At 49.7% G+C, this 20359-nt stretch overlaps 1 protein-coding gene across 2 annotated transcripts in view; it reads right to left on the bottom strand.

Annotated features, from left to right (window-relative positions):
- Nucleotides 1-4883: 4883 nt before the first annotated feature.
- Nucleotides 4884-20359, bottom strand: part of LOC129330829 (insulin receptor-like) — an 81265-nt gene continuing 65789 nt past the window's right edge. Inside the window, exons 8-21 of one of the 2 annotated variants that reach the window (XM_054981039.1) lie at nt 20058-20290; nt 17676-17843; nt 16032-16233; nt 14886-15154; nt 14640-14782; nt 14098-14257; nt 13499-13598; nt 13132-13199; nt 12438-12667; nt 11257-11367; nt 10988-11147; nt 7993-8122; nt 7718-7852; nt 4884-7365 (exon numbers count right to left, since the gene is read on the bottom strand). In XM_054981039.1, coding sequence (XP_054837014.1) covers nt 7020-7365; nt 7718-7852; nt 7993-8122; nt 10988-11147; nt 11257-11367; nt 12438-12667; nt 13132-13199; nt 13499-13598; nt 14098-14257; nt 14640-14782; nt 14886-15154; nt 16032-16233; nt 17676-17843; nt 20058-20290 — 2455 coding nt within the window. In that variant the 3' untranslated portion in view covers nt 4884-7019. The remainder of the gene's footprint in view (nt 7366-7717; nt 7853-7992; nt 8123-10987; nt 11148-11256; nt 11368-12437; nt 12668-13131; nt 13200-13498; nt 13599-14097; nt 14258-14639; nt 14783-14885; nt 15155-16031; nt 16234-17675; nt 17844-20057; nt 20291-20359) is intronic. The other variant, XM_054981040.1, reaches the window with a different exon arrangement.

Genomic DNA, 20359 nt, shown 5'->3' with positions numbered 1-20359 from the left:
ACAAATTTACTTTTAAAGACTGAAAAAGCTCTCCAATGGTGAGGTGGAGGAAAAAATGGAGGGGAAATTGTGACTTGCAGAGGAAAGTATGCACAGAACTTGCATTAGGGTGGCCAGCTCCAGGTTGGGAAATTCCTGGAGATGTGAGGTGGGAACCCGGAGAGGGTGGGGTTTGGGAGGAGAGGGACTTCAGCAAGGTGTAATGCCATAGAGTCCATCTTCCAAAGCAACCATTTTCTCCAGGGGAACTGATCTCTGTCACCTGGAGATCAGTTGTAATTCCGGGAGACCTCCAGCTATCACCTGGAGGCTGGTAACCCTAAATCCTACATGGAGACTGTTTTCTGTACCTCTGTTTGCAGCAGTGATGATGGGGAAATGGAGAATTTTGGCCAGGTGGATGCAGCCCTGAACTTTTGTGTTTTTGGAAATGAGTTAAAGAAATGATAAAAAGGAACTGATGGCCAGATTCCAGCAAGATTATTCCATACTGGCCTTGAGAAGAGCAGAGACGTTGGCCGTTTTCACACTGCTTACCGGCCACAACATCACACCGAGCTCCCAGAACGGCAACATCTTCCTGGCACGATTTCGCGCAAGAATTCTCACGCGAAATTGTGCCAGGAAGACGCTGCCATCACGCCGAAGAGCTCGGCATGATGTTCCGTGGCCAGTAAGCATTGTGAAAACGGCCCGCAGTCAGGCACTACAAAAAGCAATACTAAAGTGGCTTCTGCCTGGCTGGCTGCTTTTCCTTTCAGGCAGCCAAAGGTGTCCCATGTCTAGTGCAGGGGAGGGAGGCACAGCAAAAGTGCCAAGAATGGGCTCGGTGCCAAGTGCCTGTTCGGAAAGGGCTGCTTCTCTTCTGGATAGAGAGGCTCAGACTGTTCTTTGGAGCTGAAGAGCTGCAAACAGGCCTCTCCCTTTCCGCCAAAGCGCTCTGCCATGCTTGTGTTTCTGGGCATGAACAGAAAGTTTATGCGCAGGAGCACCTTGTGGGAAGTACGTTGCCAAAATGTTTACTTGTGTGGGGTGGGGTGGGGGTTGAATTGTATCAGACTAGTAGTTGTTTCTGGATAGCCTGGTGATCTTTGGACAAAAACCCAAGGAAGGCAAATCTGTAAGGACTGGACAGATGCCCATAACCCTCCTACACACTTCCTTTCCATCCTGCTTCCGCGTGCCAACTGCAGACAGCCTCTCCCAGCCTGTACAGAAAAACCACACCTCCTCTTCAATATAAGCAGGACCACCTTCATGTCCAGCAAGATTTCATTCCAGCTTTCATATAGGAGCAGGGTTGCCAGCCTCCAGGTTGTGGCTGGAGATCTCCTGGAATTACGGCTGATCTCCAGACCACAGAGATCCTTTCCCCTGGAGAAAAGGGCTGCTTTGGAGGACGAACACAGTATTATACTCTGCTGAGGGCCCTCCTCTCCCCAAACCCCGGCGTCTCCAGGCTCCACTCCCCAAATCTGCAGAAATTTCCCAACCTGGAGCTGGCAACCCTATCAGGATGAAAATAAACAGCAGAGCCAAGGGACTGTGAAGTGCAGAGTGAAACATGAGCTGTAGTCCCCAAAAGTATATGGTGGGATAACATGTTGGTAGTTCACTAGCAGGTGAGGTGCTGCTAGTTTACTTGTGATACAACAGACTGGCCTGGTGGCCCCTCTGGAATTATAACCAACTATTGGAGGATCTTGCTTTGCCTTACACAGCGCGAGGCCCTAATTTGTCCAACAGTAGCGAGTCCCAGAAAGTCTCTAGGCCAGCCTCCTCCTCCCTGCTACTCCAGGAGGGGCCACAGTGCACTGATAGAAGAGCTGCCAAGTCTGCAGAAGGGCCCACCAGCCCCTGGAACGTCTGCTTAAAAATCACAGAGGAAGACCTCCGTTTCGATACAGAACGAACGCCACAGTTCAATGACTGTTGGGAGCAAGGAAGAGCACGCATGTTGTACCTATTCGGTAGTTGCTCCATTGGTTACCAAATAGTTCTCCAGGTTCGGTTCAAGGTGCTGGTTATTTCCCTTTACAAAGGGAATTAAATGATAGTAAAAGAAAACAGAGTTGCAGTTTTAATGCTCATGAAAAAATTAGGCAGTTGTCAAAAATACTGCATTTGTTTGTTTGATGTTTTTATTTAATCGCTCTCCAATTTTGTAATCCAGTTTTGTCGCTCCGTTTGTTGTATGTTTTTTGTATCGTTTTGCTTTACGCCTCTGCAATGTGCCTTGAGTCTCAACAACCAAGACAGACTATAAATGAAACCAATAAATAAATAAATCACGCAAAGCCCTGGCTCAGATGAGTGCCAAAGAAATAGCTCCCAGAAAGGCAGAGTAATGCTGCAGCCTGGGCCAGCAGGCTTCTCCAAGCCTTTGGTGGGGAGAGCCGAAGGTATGGCCCAGCTGCCTGGGTGGAAGTAAGCAGTTAAAGCTGGCTCAGGGGAGACTCCACCAGCACTGCTGCGTCTGGTGCAGTGCTTGGGGCAATTGGATGGCTTCAGCGGCAAAAGCAGGCCGATGTACTCCTTGGGATGGCGAGTAAAATCAGTGTCCTTATTCTCAAGACTGAGCCTTCCCTCTGGCCCCTGCTAGTCCTGACTGCCATGCCCGCCCCACAACAAAACATTCTCACTCTGTCCAGTATATGTACCTTGTGCCCTCCTTTGCGGATCTTGCAGACTCTCCCAAGCTGCCTGAAACCCTGTAAGCTACTGGCTGCCTGCCAGACTCCCCCCAGCAAAGGAAGCTCAACTACACTGTTCAATACATTTAACCTGCTTCCCTGGAAAATCACTGCCTCTTCTTTTGGTACTTCGCAGGACACCTGAACTTAAGAGAGATAGTCTAGGGCTATTTTGAGGTTGCTCCCACGTCCTTGTGAGAGGCAGCCAAGGTTTTGGGTTGGATCCTGTGGAACTTTCTGCTGCCAGTAGTGCTGTCATTCCCTGGAAGAAGCTTTTCTCTGAAGGAAGGACCCTTTGTGTCCACGGAAAGTGCCACTGCTAAGCAGATTAGATCTGTGGGATCAGCCTATTCAATTTGGAAGGTTTTTCCCCAGAGGACACTCTGATCAGGGGACAAACAGCTGTTGGTGGTCCCTGGCCCCAAGGAGGCCAGCCTAACCTCGACTAGAGCCAGGGCCTTTTCGGTCCTGGCTCCCACCTGGTGGAACGCTCTGTCTGCTGAAATCAGGGCCCGGCAGGACCTACTATCTTTTTGCCAGGCCTGCAAGATAGAGTTGTTCCACCAGGCATATGGCTGAGGCTGGGCCTCTGCCGGCCTGGAAAAAGGAGTGTTAACCCTCCCTGTGAAGGCTGTCCACCATCCTGTTTTAAATGTGCTGTTTTTAATGTACATGAATTTTTTAAATTGTATTTTTAATATGTTGTTATCCACCCTGAGCCTGCTTGCGAGGAGGGCGGAATACAAATCTGAAATAAATAAGTAAAATAAATAAATCCACATGCATCTCGACAGCCACTTGAAGGAGAAATGGGCCCCCTGCTAGCAGCAAAACTCCAACGATGATGAGCTGAGAAAGCCAGCACAGGTTTCTGGCCACAACATTGGCCAGAACATCGAGGAAGGTGAGTCACCAGGGACTCGCAGCCAGTCTCAGCCTCTCCTTTCGGGGGTGGGGGGGTGTCAACAGCACCCAGGATACCCCCAAGCCTCCTTGTGCCTGTCCAGCGATCAAAGAGCAACTGGGAAAGGGGGTTGCATTTACACTCCCTTTTGCTGAAAGTTATGTGGATCCTGCCCTGACTTTTGGTACTGTGAGGAAATGAACAGTCAACAGACATAACGGAGGCAGGCCTCCAAGTCAGAGATACTCCTGGATTAATTTATTCAGAATTTTTAGTATAAACAGTTTAATCATTCAATATTTTACACACAGCAAAAAAAAAAAAGTTTCACTTTATATCCAAAGATACACTTCACTGTTTGGCTTGTATATGAAAGCACTGAAAAAATAAATCAAGTGGAGATTTTCTGTTTTAGCCCCTCCTCCCATGGCACATGTTGATCTTTTGAAACTAAAGGAGAGGCATTTTTGGAAAAAAGAAACAACTCTCTGTGTTCCTGGACCATCTGCACGCGCTCAGAGTCCCCAGGAGGACACAGAAGATGCACGGGACCCTTGGCGGGGGCCCACCAAGAAGGCTGCTGTGGCTGGGGCTCCTCTGCACCTATCTCCCCTCTCAAAATAAAGCCCTGCTTGCCTACAGGGGAAGCGAGCCCCACCTTCACGAGGAACACGTTTCCTCATGTTCGAGACATTCCATAGTTCAGATCTTGCCCGATGGTTTTAAGATAACATTCATAAAACCAAAAATGAAACTCGACACAAGCGACGGCATCAGTAGCATGATTCACATTGGTGGGGCGCACGGCGAAACGCCTTTGCTTCTAGGAGACCAGAAACTGCTTTAGGCTTCTCATTGTTGGACGGGGGAGTAGAACCCAGCTCTTGGGAGCAGGCCGCCTGACCAGCTGTGAAAGGATGGAGCCGCGCGACAAAGTGGTCACCTGCTGTGGCCAGGCTGCGCTTGTGCTGCAAGGTTCTGATGAAACATTTAAAGTTTGCACACAGAGCTTTCCAGGGTGAAGCCCACACCCCTAGAATTCTGGGGAATATGACAGCTCCTCTTTTGTCCCCCACCCCGCCACATTGATTTGACTTTGTTCAAATCCAGGGCTTTTTTTCTGGGAAAAGAGGTGGTGGAACTCAGTGGGTTGCCCTCAGAGAAAATGGTCACATGGCTGGTGGCCCCGCCCCCTGATCTCCAGACAGAGGGGAGTTGAGATTGCCCTCCACGCTGCTTGGCGGCGCGGAGGGCAATCTCAACTCCCCTCTGTCTGGAGATCAGGGGGCGGGGCCACCAGCCATGTGACCATCTTCAAGAGGTTCCAGAACTCTGTTCCAATGCGTTCCGGCTGAAAAAAAGCCCTGTTTCAATCCATTCACGTTATGCAGCTTGAAAAGTCCTGGGGTTTCCTCCCTCCCCCACTTTTTCATCACAAAGTGATTCACATTATACGGAAACAAGTTTTTATGAGCTGATTTAGAAAACAGAAAGGAAAAAAGCAATTTGGCAATGCCATTTCCCACCTGGAAAAGTAGATGAACCCCTTTATGTCACAGAGCAACGGAAACGTGGCCTGGGGAGATTGGAAAGAAAAGGGACGAAGCGCACTCTTTTGCACAGTCATTCCAAAGAAGCTGTGGGGAGAAAAGCATTGCCTGGAAACAGAAAATTAAAATGTACCACTTGGAGAGAAGAACCCTCCAGCGGATGAAAGAGCAAGAAAAGCAGCCTGCACAGGGAAAGGGACTCACACAATCCCAGCTCCGGATTTACACACACTCCAGCCACGGCGGATTCCAAGCAAGGCTTGGTTTCCCAAAGCTGAGTAAAAGCTTACCATTTTCCTCTGTCTGCCTTTAGAAAAACTGAATTATTCATGCCTAGACGGCTGTACCCAAGACAATTATTCACCACAATAGCTAAATAGAAAGCCACCCCCCCCATGTCCAGAGTTATTCGCTCTTTGAATAGCAAAGAGGGGGGGGTACCTTGAGGTCCTACTTGGGTTGGGGCGACCTGGGCCATTTCCAGATGGCTTACCTGCCTCTGGAACGTTGCACCATCTTGCGGGGAAAACGCGAAATATCGCGTTTTCTCGCGCGAGTTTTGCGCGACGTTTTCGCGTTTTCCCCGCAAGATGGTGCAACGTTCTGGAGGCAGGTAAGCCGTCTGGAAACGGCCCTGGACTGTGTTCGCGAGCAGAGAGAGACCTTGGACAGTTTTGCACCGCTAAGCTTAAAAAGAACTTAAAAGTCACTAAACTGCAGATGGATGCCCATGGGCTGGGTGGCCAAGTCAGCTCAGAGACTGGGGGGCTCCCCAAGGCCAAGCAATGCACGCCAGCAAGCACCTTCCCCTCTAGAGAAGCCAACAAGAGATCAGGCATCAATAAGTTATAGGAGGTATACAGAGAAGGCTTAAATATGTCAAAATCATTAATTTATACACTTAACGCTGCCCAGATGTAGCTCAAGGGCTTGGGGACAGAAAGGACAAGGTAGCTGGGGGGAAGAGACTGCTCTAGCTCCTGTGGCCTTACTGAGCTTGGGGGGGGGGCAAGTGCTGGCAAAATCCTAAATCATTTGTCCTCTGCTTTGGCTGCCTCGTCTGCTGAATGCAGGGAAGAGGAGGAAAGAAAGTCCCTTCTCCTGAGTTCTTCAGTGTAAAAATAAACTCTCCTGAATTCATTCATGCTGAAGGTGGGGAGAGAGAAGAGAGCGGAGCAAAGAGGACAGCAATTCCACCTCTTTGGTTAGAGACAACATTTAGGTACAAAAGACCCATCTCCATTATCCACCTCTGCCTCACATGCATGCAAGTGTGTGTAGTTCTCTTGCATGCACACGTACTTCAGCCACTCACAGCCACATATACTCATGTGTGTGCAAACATCCCTAACCACAGAGGTTAACCCTACTAGAGGGAAAATAGCAGCACTTTGTCAACTCCAAGAGGGGAAATGGCAAGTTCCCATCTGGCACACACTGCAGATCCTTCAGCCTTTCTGAAGCTGAAGAGACAGACGGAAGAAAAGGCTCTCGGTTTTGCTGGGAATGCTTTGTGAAGAACCCCAAATCCCCACCTGCTAGGGATGAAGGCAGCCAGAGGCTCTTCCTTCTTTCCAGCATCATTGTGTGAAGCAAGTTCCAACCTCAAAGCCAGAGGGGATCAGCAGCCACGGCAGGGGGGGGTTGTGTTTCACAGACGTGTCCATTGACCGCTAGTCAACACAAAGAAACACAACCAGACTCTCTCTCTCCCTGCTTGCCGTCCCGCACCCAATCATCATAATTTTTGGTGATTAAAAATCTGAACAGTAAGCAAGTCTGTGTGTCTCTCTGATGGTGGCAGCAACAGTGCAAGTCCTGAGTTTGGTGGAGGAAGGAAAGCCAGAGTAAGCGAGAGAGAAGCCACCGGTATTAGGAAGGGCTTGAGCGGAGGATGCGTCCGTTCTTCTTGCCCCCGTTCATGTGAGTGTAAGGTATGTGTTCCTCATAGTTCCCTTTGAGCCCCATAGAGGGCATGCTGTCCCGCCCTGAGACCTCGTCGTGCTGCGAGTAGGAGGCCGGGTCAAGAGGAATGCTCTCCATGTTCTCAAAGTCCATCTCAAACTCTTCTGTCTCAGGGGGCTTGTTCTCTTCACTGTAGAAAAAGGAGACCTCCTGGAAGGCCGGGTGAAGGTCGTCCTTCAGCATCTCAATGATCTCAACGAAGGAAGGACGCATCTTGGGGTTGTACTGCCAGCACATCTGCATGAGGCTGTGGCTGGAACAGACACACACACACAGCCAGGTCAGCCTCTGGGTGTCAGACTAGCCTTGCTTCCTGCCTACCCTCCCCAATTCCCACAGTTTTAAACTAGAAGGCAAAGTTTTCGCCTGATCTGCAGTTCTTTTTTCCCCTATACCAGGTTAAATTGCCTCCACATCGGTGCAAAACCCTCCCCAGTTTCATTTTTGCAGGCCAGCTTCTCTCACTGGAGGGGGGAAGAGGCCAGGAGGAACTCATCCTCGAGCACAGATGGGAAGAATGAGACCCCACCTTATTCTTTCAGCTGCCCCCCCATGGAATTTAGAAGCCAGTTCTCTGCCCCTCTATGAAAAGCCCCGAGACTTACAGCCGCTCCGCACAGTTTTCTGGCCTCTCTAGGCATCCTCCATCCATGACAAACTTCAGGACTTGCTCATTGGAGAGGCCTTGGTAAGGTTGCTCCGCCAAACTGCTTATCTCCCAGAGGACAACCCCAAAAGACCTATGGAAGGGACAGAGTGAGAACCAGGGACCCACATATCACACCCCAAGCTCTCCTCTGGTGCCGTTATACCCTACACGGGGCAAAGAGGTCACTCTTCACTACCACCAGTCATCTCCATAGGGTGGAGCCCCACTTACCACACGTCTGAGTAGGAAGTGAAGACTCCATCCTTCAAGGACTCCGGGGCCATCCACCGCACCGGCAGGAGGCCCTTCCCCCCTTTGCGGTAGTAGTCTGTCTCGTAGATGTCCCTAGTCATGCCGAAGTCTGAGGGCAAAGAAGGCAAGCTTGAGCTCATGGAAGATGCAGCGACACCCTCAAGCAGTCAAACGGGGGATGAAGATTAGCTCTGACTGAAAGTCAGGGGGGGGGTCCATTAACTTTACATTTAGACAAGGGAGGGGCGGGGGGAGACCAAGACCAGCAGAGTTTTCCTTAATCTTTGGTCCTACTCATCCCAGCACCAATCCTGCCCACACAGCCCCCACTGGGGCCTCCCTAGCATGGAGTCCCCACCCCGTTCCCAGGAAGGTGGCCATACTTTCAGGCCCGCAGCTCTGGTGGGGCAAAAAGGGGCAGTGCCCCTTCAAAAATTTGTCACACTCCCTCAATTGTCTTTGTAAAGGGAAAAGGAAAGAGCCGGGGTAGAAAGGGGTGAATCCTGTCATACATTTTCCAAGCATATATCTCGGAAATCTAGTTGGTCTTTAAGGTCCTGTTGGACCCAGACCTTGCTTTTCAACTGCAGACCAACATGGCTACCCACCTGAAACTCCCTCTGTAAGTGACTAGAACAGAATGGAAGACTTGCATTGACTTACCGTGAAGCTTCCTTCCTTGGTGGTCCAGAAGTGGGGCAGTCAAAAAGTATGGGCTGCCCCACTCATAGGACCACCGGAGAATTAGGAGTTAGTATGGTTGGAGAGCCCTGATTTTAAAACCCTGCAGCAGGAAGAGGGCTGGTGGCTGGTCGGGGTGGGTCGGCCAGGGCCCCCACTGTCTGACGGTGGAGCTGCTGGTGTCTGACAATCTAGGTAGAGGGATATTGGGGGGTGTTTGTGGCTAGGGGGCTGCATTGCTGCAGCCAGGGAATCGTAGGGTCCCCCTCCCCAGCTGTAGCCCAACCCACCCATCCCTCGCCAGAAGGCCTGGGAAGCTGCCACTGGGGCACAGGGTTGGGCTTGTGGCTGGACATTGAACGGGGGGAGGGGGGGTCCACACCTGCGTTCCCCTTGCAAGGAGCTGATGCAGCGCCATCACCCCAGTCAGTCTCTGCATATTGCTGGCCAGCTGTTGCTCCCCCCACATCCAATGGGCCCCCCCAGGCCCCCCACAATCAATAGCCAGGCTGTGAAGGTGGGCCTGAACTGGCCCCCCCCATTTGCCCCTATGGAACTGGCCTGCCAGGCCACAGAGCAGGCCAGGTGCACCACTGCCTGCAGGTTAGACCATCGCTGGGTCCGCTAGCCTTCCCCACGCTCCCTGCCCAAGCCCCGGCTCCCACCGAGCACAGATGCTGGGACTGGGCCCGTTGTGCTACTCGGGCTGGCTCCCTGCCTGACCAGCATCTGGCTGGGTGAACGGCATCCCTCTGCCCCCCAGTGCAACTTTCGAGGGACACCTTCTGCCTCCCCACAGTCTTCCCTGGCTGTGTCTGCCCGGGCTCCCCCTGACAGCGCTGAGGCAGGCCCTGTAGGTGGGACCGTGGCGTGGTTTCCTGCCTCTAGGCAGGGCGGTGGGCTGGGCCCATGTTGTGCTCTGGCCCCTGGGAATTGTGGCCCGACCATTGGCTATGCCGTCCTTCGCCCCTCCCCCTGGCTATCAGGCAGCCGCAGAGACCACTGGCTGACTGGGGCGGGGATGTCAGTGGAATGACTGCCTGGCTGCCTCCTGGAATGGCTGCACACCACTACTTTCTGGTGTCCACCGCTGGTGCTGCTCACTCGCTCGACAATGTCTGCTGGAAGCAGATGAGCAGCACTGTGGCCACACCATGGCCTGGCTGCCAAGGCAGTCCCAGCCCTTTGGATGGGGCTGAGAGAAAAGGAAGGTTGTATTTTCCCCAATAACTGGAAAAAAGGCTCCTACATGTCTCTACAAACTGGGTAAAACAGTGAGAGGGTACTTTTATAAAAGTAATGGGGCTATAGAGAACACGACTGTATGTCATTATGCATGCTATGTATTATCTATCTATTATATGCCCTATCATGCTCTTACTGCATTGTTTTCTGATTTGTCATTCCATTTTATGCGTAGCTTGACAGTTTAATTTTATTATATTGATATCATTTATAGGCTGCCTTTCTCATTGAGACTCAAGGTGGAATTGCACAGTGTAAGTTAATGATCAATGGCTGGGACATTCAATAAACAATGCAATAGTGTAATGACTGCAGAAAATTGAAAACAGACAGAAATCTGATACAGAACTGAAGCAATGCTGAAACAAAGCATAAGCAAATTGCCAAGATGTATTAAATGATGCAGAACCTATCCAGTCGGACCACACTTACAGCAACAGACAGTACTAAGAAGTATAGTCTACAGTCCCTATCCTTTTACCAATGCATCTCTCTGAGCCATTTCTTTACGGCACATCCTATGTTAAAAAAAACAAACCTTTTGAATAATTCAGTTTTGCATAGTTTGCAGAACTCTCAGGGAATGGGAGCTTTCCGGACGTCTTCAGGCAGGCTATTCTATTCCCTAAGGCGCAATCTGGACTCTTCCGGCAGGCCATTCCATATGGTGTAATCTGATACTTTTTAAAACACTTTTCTAATTTTGGCAATCTTAGCCTTGTTGCATTGTTGTGTGCAAATTAACAGGTTGATCCAAGTGAACAGAACTCCCATGCTATTTGATTACAAAGTTTTATACCATAGCCTGCCTTGAGTCTCAGTGTGAAAGGCAGACTATAAATAAAGTAAATAAATAATGATGGGCTGCCCACCTCTGTACTCATTCCCCCCGCCCCCCGCAACATTTTCTGGCTGTGTGTATCACCATTTGACTTACTGAATTGTTTTGAAAAATAAGCATAGCAGTCCTGTACAGACACATGACGGGCTGCCCTCCCACTGTGTTCACTGGCACCCAACAACAAGTTCTGGCTATGGGCCTGCGTACCTCCAATTTTGACTGTGAAATCTTCTGCGACCATGCAGTTCCGGGCTGCCAGGTCCCTGTGGACAAACTTCTTGGCGTTCAGGTAAGCCATGCCATCTGCGATCTCTGCTGCCATCTGGATCATCTCCCGAAGAGTAGGCGGTGGACGGCCAGGGTTGTTCTGGCAAGCCCGGTAAAAAGCTTTAAGTGGCACAAATAGAGGGCCATGCCTACAAAGGCCCACCTTCTCCGCTGCCCCTAGGTGCCCCCGTCACCCCCCAAGTGATTACCTCAGCATCCAGACGCAAGGATCTCAGGTAGCTTTTCAGGTCGCCGTGGGCCATGAGCTCCATGACAACCAGAGTGGGCTGCCCTTTGGACACCACCCCAAGGAGGCAAACCTAAGAAAATAAAGATGGTTGAGGCAGCGGGTGAGGGGTGAATCTGATTTCAAGGCACCAAAGGAGCCGAAGCCTACCACTTTTCTTTGCAACTCCTGCCATGAAGACTCATCACTGGACAAGACTTCTACGGCAGACACAAGCTAGAGATGGCGCAGGAGGCAGAGACCAAATAACTTTCTATCAGGGCTCTCTTCAGCATAGTGGTTAAGTAGTTGAGCTGTGACTCAGCACTCTGCTGGTTTGAATCCCACTTTTACCATGAGCTCTGCAGGTGGCCTTGGGTGAGCCCCTCCTCTCAGCCCAGTCCCCCAGCTGTATTGTGGGGCAACACCGACTTTGTTCACCATTCTGAGTGGGGCACTGACATGTCTAGAAGAGCAGTATATAAGCAGCAGGGCTTTTTTTCAGCTGGAACGTGGTGGAACGGAATTCTGGAACCTCTTGAAAATGGTCACATGGCTGGTGGCCCCGCCCCCTGATCTCCAGTGCGGAGGGCAATCTCAACTCCCCTCTGTCTGGAGATCAGGGGGCGGGGCCACCAGCCATGTGACCATTTTCTCTGAGGGCAACCCACTGGGAGCGGAACCACAAGTGACAAAAGGCACAGGTTGGACACTTGTCAGCTTCCCTCAAGTTTTGATGGGAAATGTAGGCAGCTTGGCGGCATGTTGGACAAGTGACAGTTGAAAAGTCCATTGGACAGCAGTCGGAGAGCCAAGCTGCAAGACTAGGATGCCTACATTTCCCATCAAAACTTGAGGGAAGCTGACAAGTGTCCAATCTGTGCCTTTTGTCACTTGTAGTTCCGCTCTGAGTTCCACCACCTCTTTTCCCTGAAAAAAGCCGATATGCAGTGGTGATTATTATTATTATAAGTCATTTTCATGTCCCAATCCAAACTGTTTTGGCAAAGCAGAGCCGGGTGAATCTCCCAGGGGAGTGCATCCCAGCGCACGGGGAGGAGGCACAGGCGAAGCACTGGGCTAATGCCCTCAGTGTCGCCTTCCACGCCAAACGTGGAGGGCCCTGCTCCTGCTCTCAAGCCAAGGCGAAGCGGCGCCCCTCACCACATGGTGGCATCTGAAGCCTTTCATCACGGACGCCTCGTTCAGGAACTCGATGCGCTCCCGCAGGCTGGCCGACTCGTTCACAGTTTTCACCGCCACCCGGGTCTCCGCCTCACCCTTGACGATGTCCTTGGCCACTCCCTCATACACCATGCCAAAGGATCCTTGGCCCAGCTCCTGCAGGAGAGCGATCTTCTCCCGGGGGACTTCCCACTCGTCAGGGACATAAACTGCAAACAGGGAGGAAGGGATGGGGGAAAGCAGGCTCCAGAAAACCACCTCCCTGGAAGGAGCTGTAGGATGCGGCTTGGCAGTCAGGACCCCAGCCTGGCTGGAACAAGGCTGACATCAAGCCAGATCCGTGCTTCCTTCTGAACCAAAGCTGAGGGCTTGCTCTGCTGGGTGCACAGCTCCTCTGGTCCTCCCCTGGAAAGCCACGCTGCCTTCTTTTCTTAAAAAATGAAAGCAGAGGTTCCGATGGTGATGTTATTGCGCAACAGTCATCTAGCTTTTTTTAAAGAAAAAACCAGAAGAACGCCCTCTGCTGGCAGAAGAGCAGGGAAGCAAGGAAAGTGCAGGGAAACCTGACAGGTGGAAGCACTGTTGCCCCTGCAAATGTCTCTGCAATGACCGCTACACGGAGAATCATCCTTGGATGGAAGCAACCCAGGAATAAGAAAATCCCGTTCCTTACCATCGCTGGCACTGAGGTACTCTGGATTGGAGGATGCATAGAGTGGCCCTGTCGGTCCTTCTGTTTGCCTAGAAGGGACAGAGAGAAACAAAACGCAAGGAGACATTTCTCACCGACTGGTTTCAGGTTGCAGAGCACAGCTTTCAAACACAACTGTTCAGAATTTTCTAATCCTCATGATGGTGGAAAATACGCGCTAAAGAAATGCAGAAGGCCCCCAAAAGCTGACTCAAGAAAGGAAGATTTTTCTCCCAATGCCAGAGAGCCAGACTGTCCCCTACACCCACCGTCAAAAGTTCAATGCAGCCCAGGGGAACCACCTCCTTAGAGCCGCCTTCACTCTTGGGGTTGACAATGAGCCACCCACCTCTTTTTAACGAAGATATAGATTCCTCCAATAACACCGATGAAGAAGCAAGTGAAAATGATGGGAACGATCACCCCCACAAGGTTAGTCGGAGTGTTCACTAGAGGGGGGGTAAGAAAGAGGGAATGCGAGGTTATGCCTGACCCCAAAGCGCCCCCCGTCACAGCCTGCCTGATGGTTCCAGTGAGAATGAGAAACTCATGGAAAGCAAACCACAAATGCAAAGAAAACTCTGAAAAGCTTACTAAATATATAAAGAACTACACTATTTTATAACAAAACTTTGTATCATCAAAAGTATATAGTATTCTTATAAAATCTGTTGTGACACTTTTCATTATATACAGTTTTGTTATAAAATAGTGTTGTTCTTTACACCTTTAGTAAGCTCTTCATGGTTGTTTTCTTTGGCATTTGTGGTTCCGCTGAGAATGGCAGGCCTGTACTTTCCTGCCTGCCAGGGCCTTGAAGGTAAATGTAGCCAAGATGTACTCTGAAGCCAGGGATTCCTCTGGGGGTTGAGCATGGGGGGTGGGGAGTAATTCCCCCCTCGCTTTTGAATTAATACAGAAATGGCTCCCAGAAGTTTGTTAACTTACAATAATCAGGAACATAGAAGTAGGCAGGCTCTGTCCAGGAGCCATTGCCTGCCAGTGAGGTGGCCCGAATGCGCACGCTGTAGTTGCCAGGTTGCAACCCCCGCAGCCTACATCCCTGGTCGTTGGAAAACTGCTTCCGAGATATGCAGTGGTGATGCTCCTGCAGGGGGTAAGGGACGGGAGGACGACAGGAAGGGCGCGTTTGCTCTCAACGCCCTCGTGTGCCCAAGTGGCCAGCTCCCGTCACCATATGGCCCACGAGGGAGGAATGGGCAGCAGTCAGCAGAGCGCAAGGTGGCAGAGCTGCAACTCATCGCAAGGAGGACGACAAATATGGCCCAGCGGTGCAGACTCCATGTACACCAAGCACACACAGGCCTTCCCAGAAAGGAAGACGCTTTCTCTCTCCGGCCCTGTTCCCATGGATTAGCATGCTAGTATCTTCCCCACAGCTGTTACGTCAAAACACAGGCCGTCCAGCAACCGCCTCACTGCTTAGAAACAAGACAATGAGGGGGGAGGGGGAACAAAGCGGTACTTACCTCCGTGTCACCGGGTTGCCCATAATGCACTTCGTACAGCAGAATCAGCCCGTTGGGCACTTTGGGTTCCTGCCACCTCAGGAGGACGCTGTTCTTCTCGATCAGCTCGTGGCTCACAGGCCCAACAATGTCATCTGCTTTTGCTAGTAACCAAACACAGTCAAGCAAACCACTTTCAGAACGGTCTGAGCTCTGGTCCCGATCTGCCAGTGCCCACCGCTGGTCAAGGAGACGGGCACTGCTCACCTTCAGGCATGGTTCTGGCACTGACGTAAACTGCCACGCTGCATTCTTTGGGGGCCCTGCGGTTACAGGCCTGGATTTCAATCCGGTAGGCTGTGAAGTGTCGCAGGTTTGAAATCACCAAGAACTCCCTTGAAACCAACTTCTCAAAGGGCCGCGACTCCTGGGGACCTTCAGAGGTAGCCATGGAAACATTCGCTGCAGGAGGGATGGTTGGTGCCACCACAGTGCTGTTGGCAATACTGCCGAGATCTCTCCGTTTCCTGGTTGGCCTACAGAACAGCACATGAGAAGAGTGAATGGTGGTGTTGTGTATGCTTGCTTTAAATCACAGCTATTCATACTAAACATGTGTGTTTCTACGTAATTTATTAACCTCCATGTAAGTTGTCCAGCTGGTCAGGATGAAAACACAGCACTACCTTAATTTACTGACAATTAAAGTAGCTGAAGAAATTGTAGATTTATTGCTCTCTTAATTGGAAGTAACTTGGCCTTTTTAACCTTCTAGAAATTAGAAACCTTCTAGAATTTTTATTGGATAATAATTTTGGGGGCCAATCATTTTATCTACCAAACAATCACATGTTAAAATTACAAAGATTTATTTTAGTTTTAATTGTTACAGTGTCTAAAACAGTGTCATGTACAGGGCTTTTTTTCAGCAGGAACGCGGTGGAACGGAGTTCCAGAACCTCTTGAAAATGGTCACATGGCTGGTGGCCCCGCCCCCTGATCTCCAGACAGAGGGGAGTTTAGAGTTCGATTTCGATAGTGTTCGATAGTCATGGAACTGCTTATGTTCTATATCAGCATTTCTTCACCTCTGTATTGGGTTAGGGTGGGTTTTTTAAATCTTTGCAAATTTGGATGTATATACCCATTACATGCTTTACTGAATAACATTTGATTTATATACTGCCCTTCAGGACAACTTAACACCCACTCAGAGCGGTTTACAAAGTATGTTATAATAATAGCAACAATAACAACAACAACATTCAATTTATATACCGCCCTTCAGAACAAATTAACGCCCACTTAAGAGTGGTTTACAAAGAATACTATTAAAATCCCCGCAACAAAACACCCTGTGAGGTGGGTGGGGCCCCCTGTCCCCCTGTGCAATGCCACCCCCCAGAGTCTTACCTCGAAACAAACACTTCATTGTGGAGGTAATTCTCAAAGGTCTTCCGGAAGGCAGTCTCCTCCACCTCCTTCTGGATTTGAGAGTCGGTTTTGGGGCAGGTGCAACACTGACCGGTGAACTCCTCGTTCCTGCTGTGGTTGTTCCTCTGGACATCTTCTGATTCCAGTGGGGGAGACCAGGTCCGGGAGGGCAGCTTCAAGCCTGCAAGGGGGGCAGAAAGTGAATGGGCTTGAAAAGCAGCTCGGCAAAGGAGCTGGTCTGGCCCCAAGGGAGCACAGTTCGTTCCCACTGTGAGGAGCAGGGCAATCTCCACCTGGGCAACCACAAACGCACTTCACAAGAGCTGCAGGAACACGAGTTCCGGAACCTCTTGAAAACGGTCACATGGCCGGTGGCCCTACTATCCCCGATCAGCAGCGCGGAGGGCAATCTAAACTCCCCTCTGTTTGGAGATCAGGGACCATTTTCGCCGAGGGCGATTTAAACTTTAAAAAACACCCCCTTGTTCCAGCTGACCCAAAGTGACATCATTGTGCAGTCCTGAGTTCCATCACTAAGTTCCACCACCTCTTTTCCCAGAAAAAAGCCCTGCTCCTCCCCGCTTTCTTATTTGTCTGTTCCTTTTAAACAAGTTGCACCCCCTGAATCCTAATATTCCGATTGTGTGTCTCATCCCACCAAGTTTCAGTAATGTCTACTAAGTCATAGTTCCCTTTCAGTATTAAGACTTCAAGTTCCTCCTGTTTGTTTCCCATACTTTATGCATTAGTGTAGAGACACTGGAATCCGTGGTTTATTTGTTCTTATCCATTGATCATACTAGCTTTGGGTGGGGTTTGTTTACCTCCCCCACAGAATTTAGTTTAAAGCCCTCCTTATCAGATTTGCTAGACTCTAACCAAACACTTTTTTCCTACCCTCGTGAGGTGCAAACCATCTCCCGACAGAAGTGCTTCATCCCAAAAGCATAGTCCATGGTCCAAGAAACCAAGGCCGTTTTCACACTGCTTACCGGCCACAGAACATCGCGCTGAGCTCCCAGAACAATAGCGTCTTCCTGGCGCGATTTCGCTGTCGTCCTGAGAGCTCAGCGCAATGTTCTGGGGCTGGTAAGCAGTGTGAAAACAGCCCAAAGCTTTTCTGGCCTAGCAAGGTCATATTGTTTACTGATTTGGAGGGGCAGGGGGTTGTTAAAGAATTTCTACTCTGCTCTTCCACCAAACATGAGTTTGGATGCTGCAGGTACATTCCACTAGCAATGGTGTACCTCCACTCCCCAAATAATAAAGCCATAACAACTCATTAAAAAAAATTAGTCTGTAAAAGCCCGAGTGGAGAACCAAGACTCTGCCTGGCACCTAAAAGCCAAAGATTGTGCCAGACAAATCTATGCAGGGAGGGATACCAGGGCCCTGGGCTGGGGACACAGCTGCAGATAAGCCACACCCCCATCTCCCATGCCAGCCCCTGGTTTTAGCCTCTAAAGGGGAAGGGCCATCTCAGGTAGACCTCCCTCCCCCCCCCCACTCTGGAGAGGCCATTAAAACAGCAGCGAAGTCAGACAAGTCGCAGCAGAGCACAGGGCTGGACAAGCAATGAACAGGTTGCCATATGGACAGTGGAGAGGGGCCGGAGCCTCTTACCCTTTAAACAGTAATCCAGCTTGTAAAGCTCATCGTCCTCCGCTTGCTGCTCCCAGGATACCCTGTAGTGCGTGATGTTCCCATTAGGCTCGGAGGGCGGCTTCCACTTCAGGGTGATCTGTGATGAAGAGTTGGAAACAGAGAACGGGTCCAGCGGGACGGAAGGCACTGGAGAGGGAAGATGAGCATGGCATCACCCTCACCAGCGTCACCATAACAGACACCACTGCCTGCCCACAGTGTCCTTCCGCTAAGAGGGTAAAACAGTCTCTGTGCCCAAACGTGAACGGATACACACACACCTGGGAGCAAAAACGGTGCTATTCAGAAATAAGCGGGAGAACATGCCAGTCTTCCTGGACACACTGTTCTTCAGCTAAAAAACTCCAGAGAGGAGAATTCAGCATGGAAACCTCTGAATTAGAATTCATCAAGAAATTTGGCGGCATGCTTACATTAGGCCCATTCAGGGCTTTTTTTCTGGGGAAAGAGGTGGTGGAACTCAGTGGGTTGCCCTTGGAGAAAATGGTCACATGGCTGGTGGCCCCGCCCCCTGATCTCCAGACAGAGGGGAGTTTAGACTGCCCTCCGCGCCGCTTGGTGGCACGGAGGGCAATCTAAACTCCCCTCTGTCTGGAGATCAGGGGGCGGGGCCACCAGCCATGTGACCATTTTCAAGAGGTTCCAGAACTCCGTTCCCCCGTGTTCCCCCTGAAAAAAAGCCCCAGGCCCTGTCATGCCTCGTCCATTACAGATGCATGCACCCAAATAAGGGAGACTTTGCAATCCTATGGACTCCCTTGACAACATTTGAGTCCTACACAGAACCATCCTTCAGACCCTTTTAATACTGCTGTACTATAGCTTCCAAGGGTGGTCATAAATCAAAGAGAGCAGGCAATAATTCACGAAAGCTTCTGCCACGGTAAGCCTGCTCGTTTTTGCTTCAACAGACTAATGCTGTTGTGGTAGCAGACAGGGTGGATTTGATTTAAATCAAACTGATTTAAATCACCACGATTTAAATCACTAGTCATTAAGGCTTGATTTAAATCATAGTTTTCTACATAAAGACTAATTCTTGCTGGTATAACTTTAATATGCAAGTAGATGCCTGCCTTACCGATAGGTAAAGGAACTTCATTAAAGTATTCCCAAACTGGGTCTCTTTTACGGCCTGCTGCCATTATAGGTTTTTTCCTCCAAGGAAAGAATGTGATAAACCTCAGGTCATACACACAAAAGATCCAAAGACTTGTGCAGTATTGTGCTCAAAAAGTTTCACTGTCATTTTGTACTGCTTGCCCCTCCCTCCTCACACTTAGTTTCTTCTTGTGCAGATCTATTCCACTCCAAACAATCAGAAAAATATTGTTTCTATTCACTGAACTTCCTGAAACTTAGCACTGGAGGGGTTGATTCTGTCTTCATAGGTTTGTAGAACAATAGGATTAAGGTCTTTTTCTCAACTCTGTTCATGTTATAACATTTTTGCTGTGAAGAAGAGGCATGTGATCTCTGCTGAGCTGACACAAATTCAGTTTTGAGAACTGCAAAACCAAGCATCTGTGATAATGGTTGTTGTGGGTTTTCCGGGCTGTATTGCCGTGGTCTTGGCATTGTAGTTCCTGATGTTTCGCCAGCAGCTGTGGCTGGCATCTTCAGAGGTGTAGCACCAAAAGACAGAGATCTCTCAGTGTCACAGAGTGGAAAAGATGTTAGCAGGTCATCTTTTCCACACTGTGACACTGAGAGATCTCTGTCTTTTGGTGCTACACCTCTGAAGATGCCAGCCACAGCTGCTGGCGAAACGTCAGGAACTACAATGCCAAGACCACGGCAATACAGCCCGGAAAACCCACAACAACCATCGTTCTCCGGCCGTGAAAGCCTTCGACAATACATCTGTGATAATATCTTGTAGGCAGAGAAACTGCCCAATAATCTTACAAAAACCTCTGGAAGAGCATGACATTGTTAATGGATTAATGGAATTTATTTACCAAAAAAATTAAACATATACAGCCTTATTCTACATAATTAAAAACTAATCTTTATTTCATGATGGTAATACGGATGGTAATATATTGGATGGTAATATGGATGGTAATATATTGGATGGTAATATATTTTCCTCAAAAAGCATTTTATTTAAAAAAATCCAATTTAAATTTAAAAAATCCGATTTAAATAAAAAAAATCCGATTTAAATTAAAAAAATCCGATTTTTTTGATTTTTTAAAAAAAATCATTGATTTTTATCCACCCTGGTAGCAGACCTAACAAATACCCTCTGGCATTTGTGCATATAAAGGCTAAGCATCCTTTGACCCTGGAAGGTCTCTTCTCATGCTACACCTCATCCCAGGCATCAAGGCTCACTGGAGGCGTTGGTCTGAATGTAGATGATTTCGCTCTTGGCCCCGTAGGTCTTGCGCTCATCAGAATAGGTGACCAACGTCTTCACAAAGATGGCGTACTGAGTCCAGGGCTTCAGGTTCCGCAGCAGCCACCCTGGCTGCACAGACCGTGGAGGAGGATCAACGTCCACCACCGTCCAGCTGTTGGAGCCACAGACATCCTGGCCATCAAACTCCGTCACGTTCCGAAAGGGACTGGCCCCAGAAGCAAGAGAATGAGGAAGGAACATTAGTGCAAAAAAGGCAACATGCATCTGAACACGT

This window comes from Eublepharis macularius, chromosome 5 (genome assembly GCF_028583425.1).
Source record: "Eublepharis macularius isolate TG4126 chromosome 5, MPM_Emac_v1.0, whole genome shotgun sequence".
In the NCBI taxonomy this organism is placed as follows: Eukaryota; Metazoa; Chordata; class Lepidosauria; order Squamata; family Eublepharidae; genus Eublepharis; species Eublepharis macularius.
Note: the sequence above shows the minus strand (reverse complement) of the source record. Positions and strands in the feature narration are given on the sequence as shown.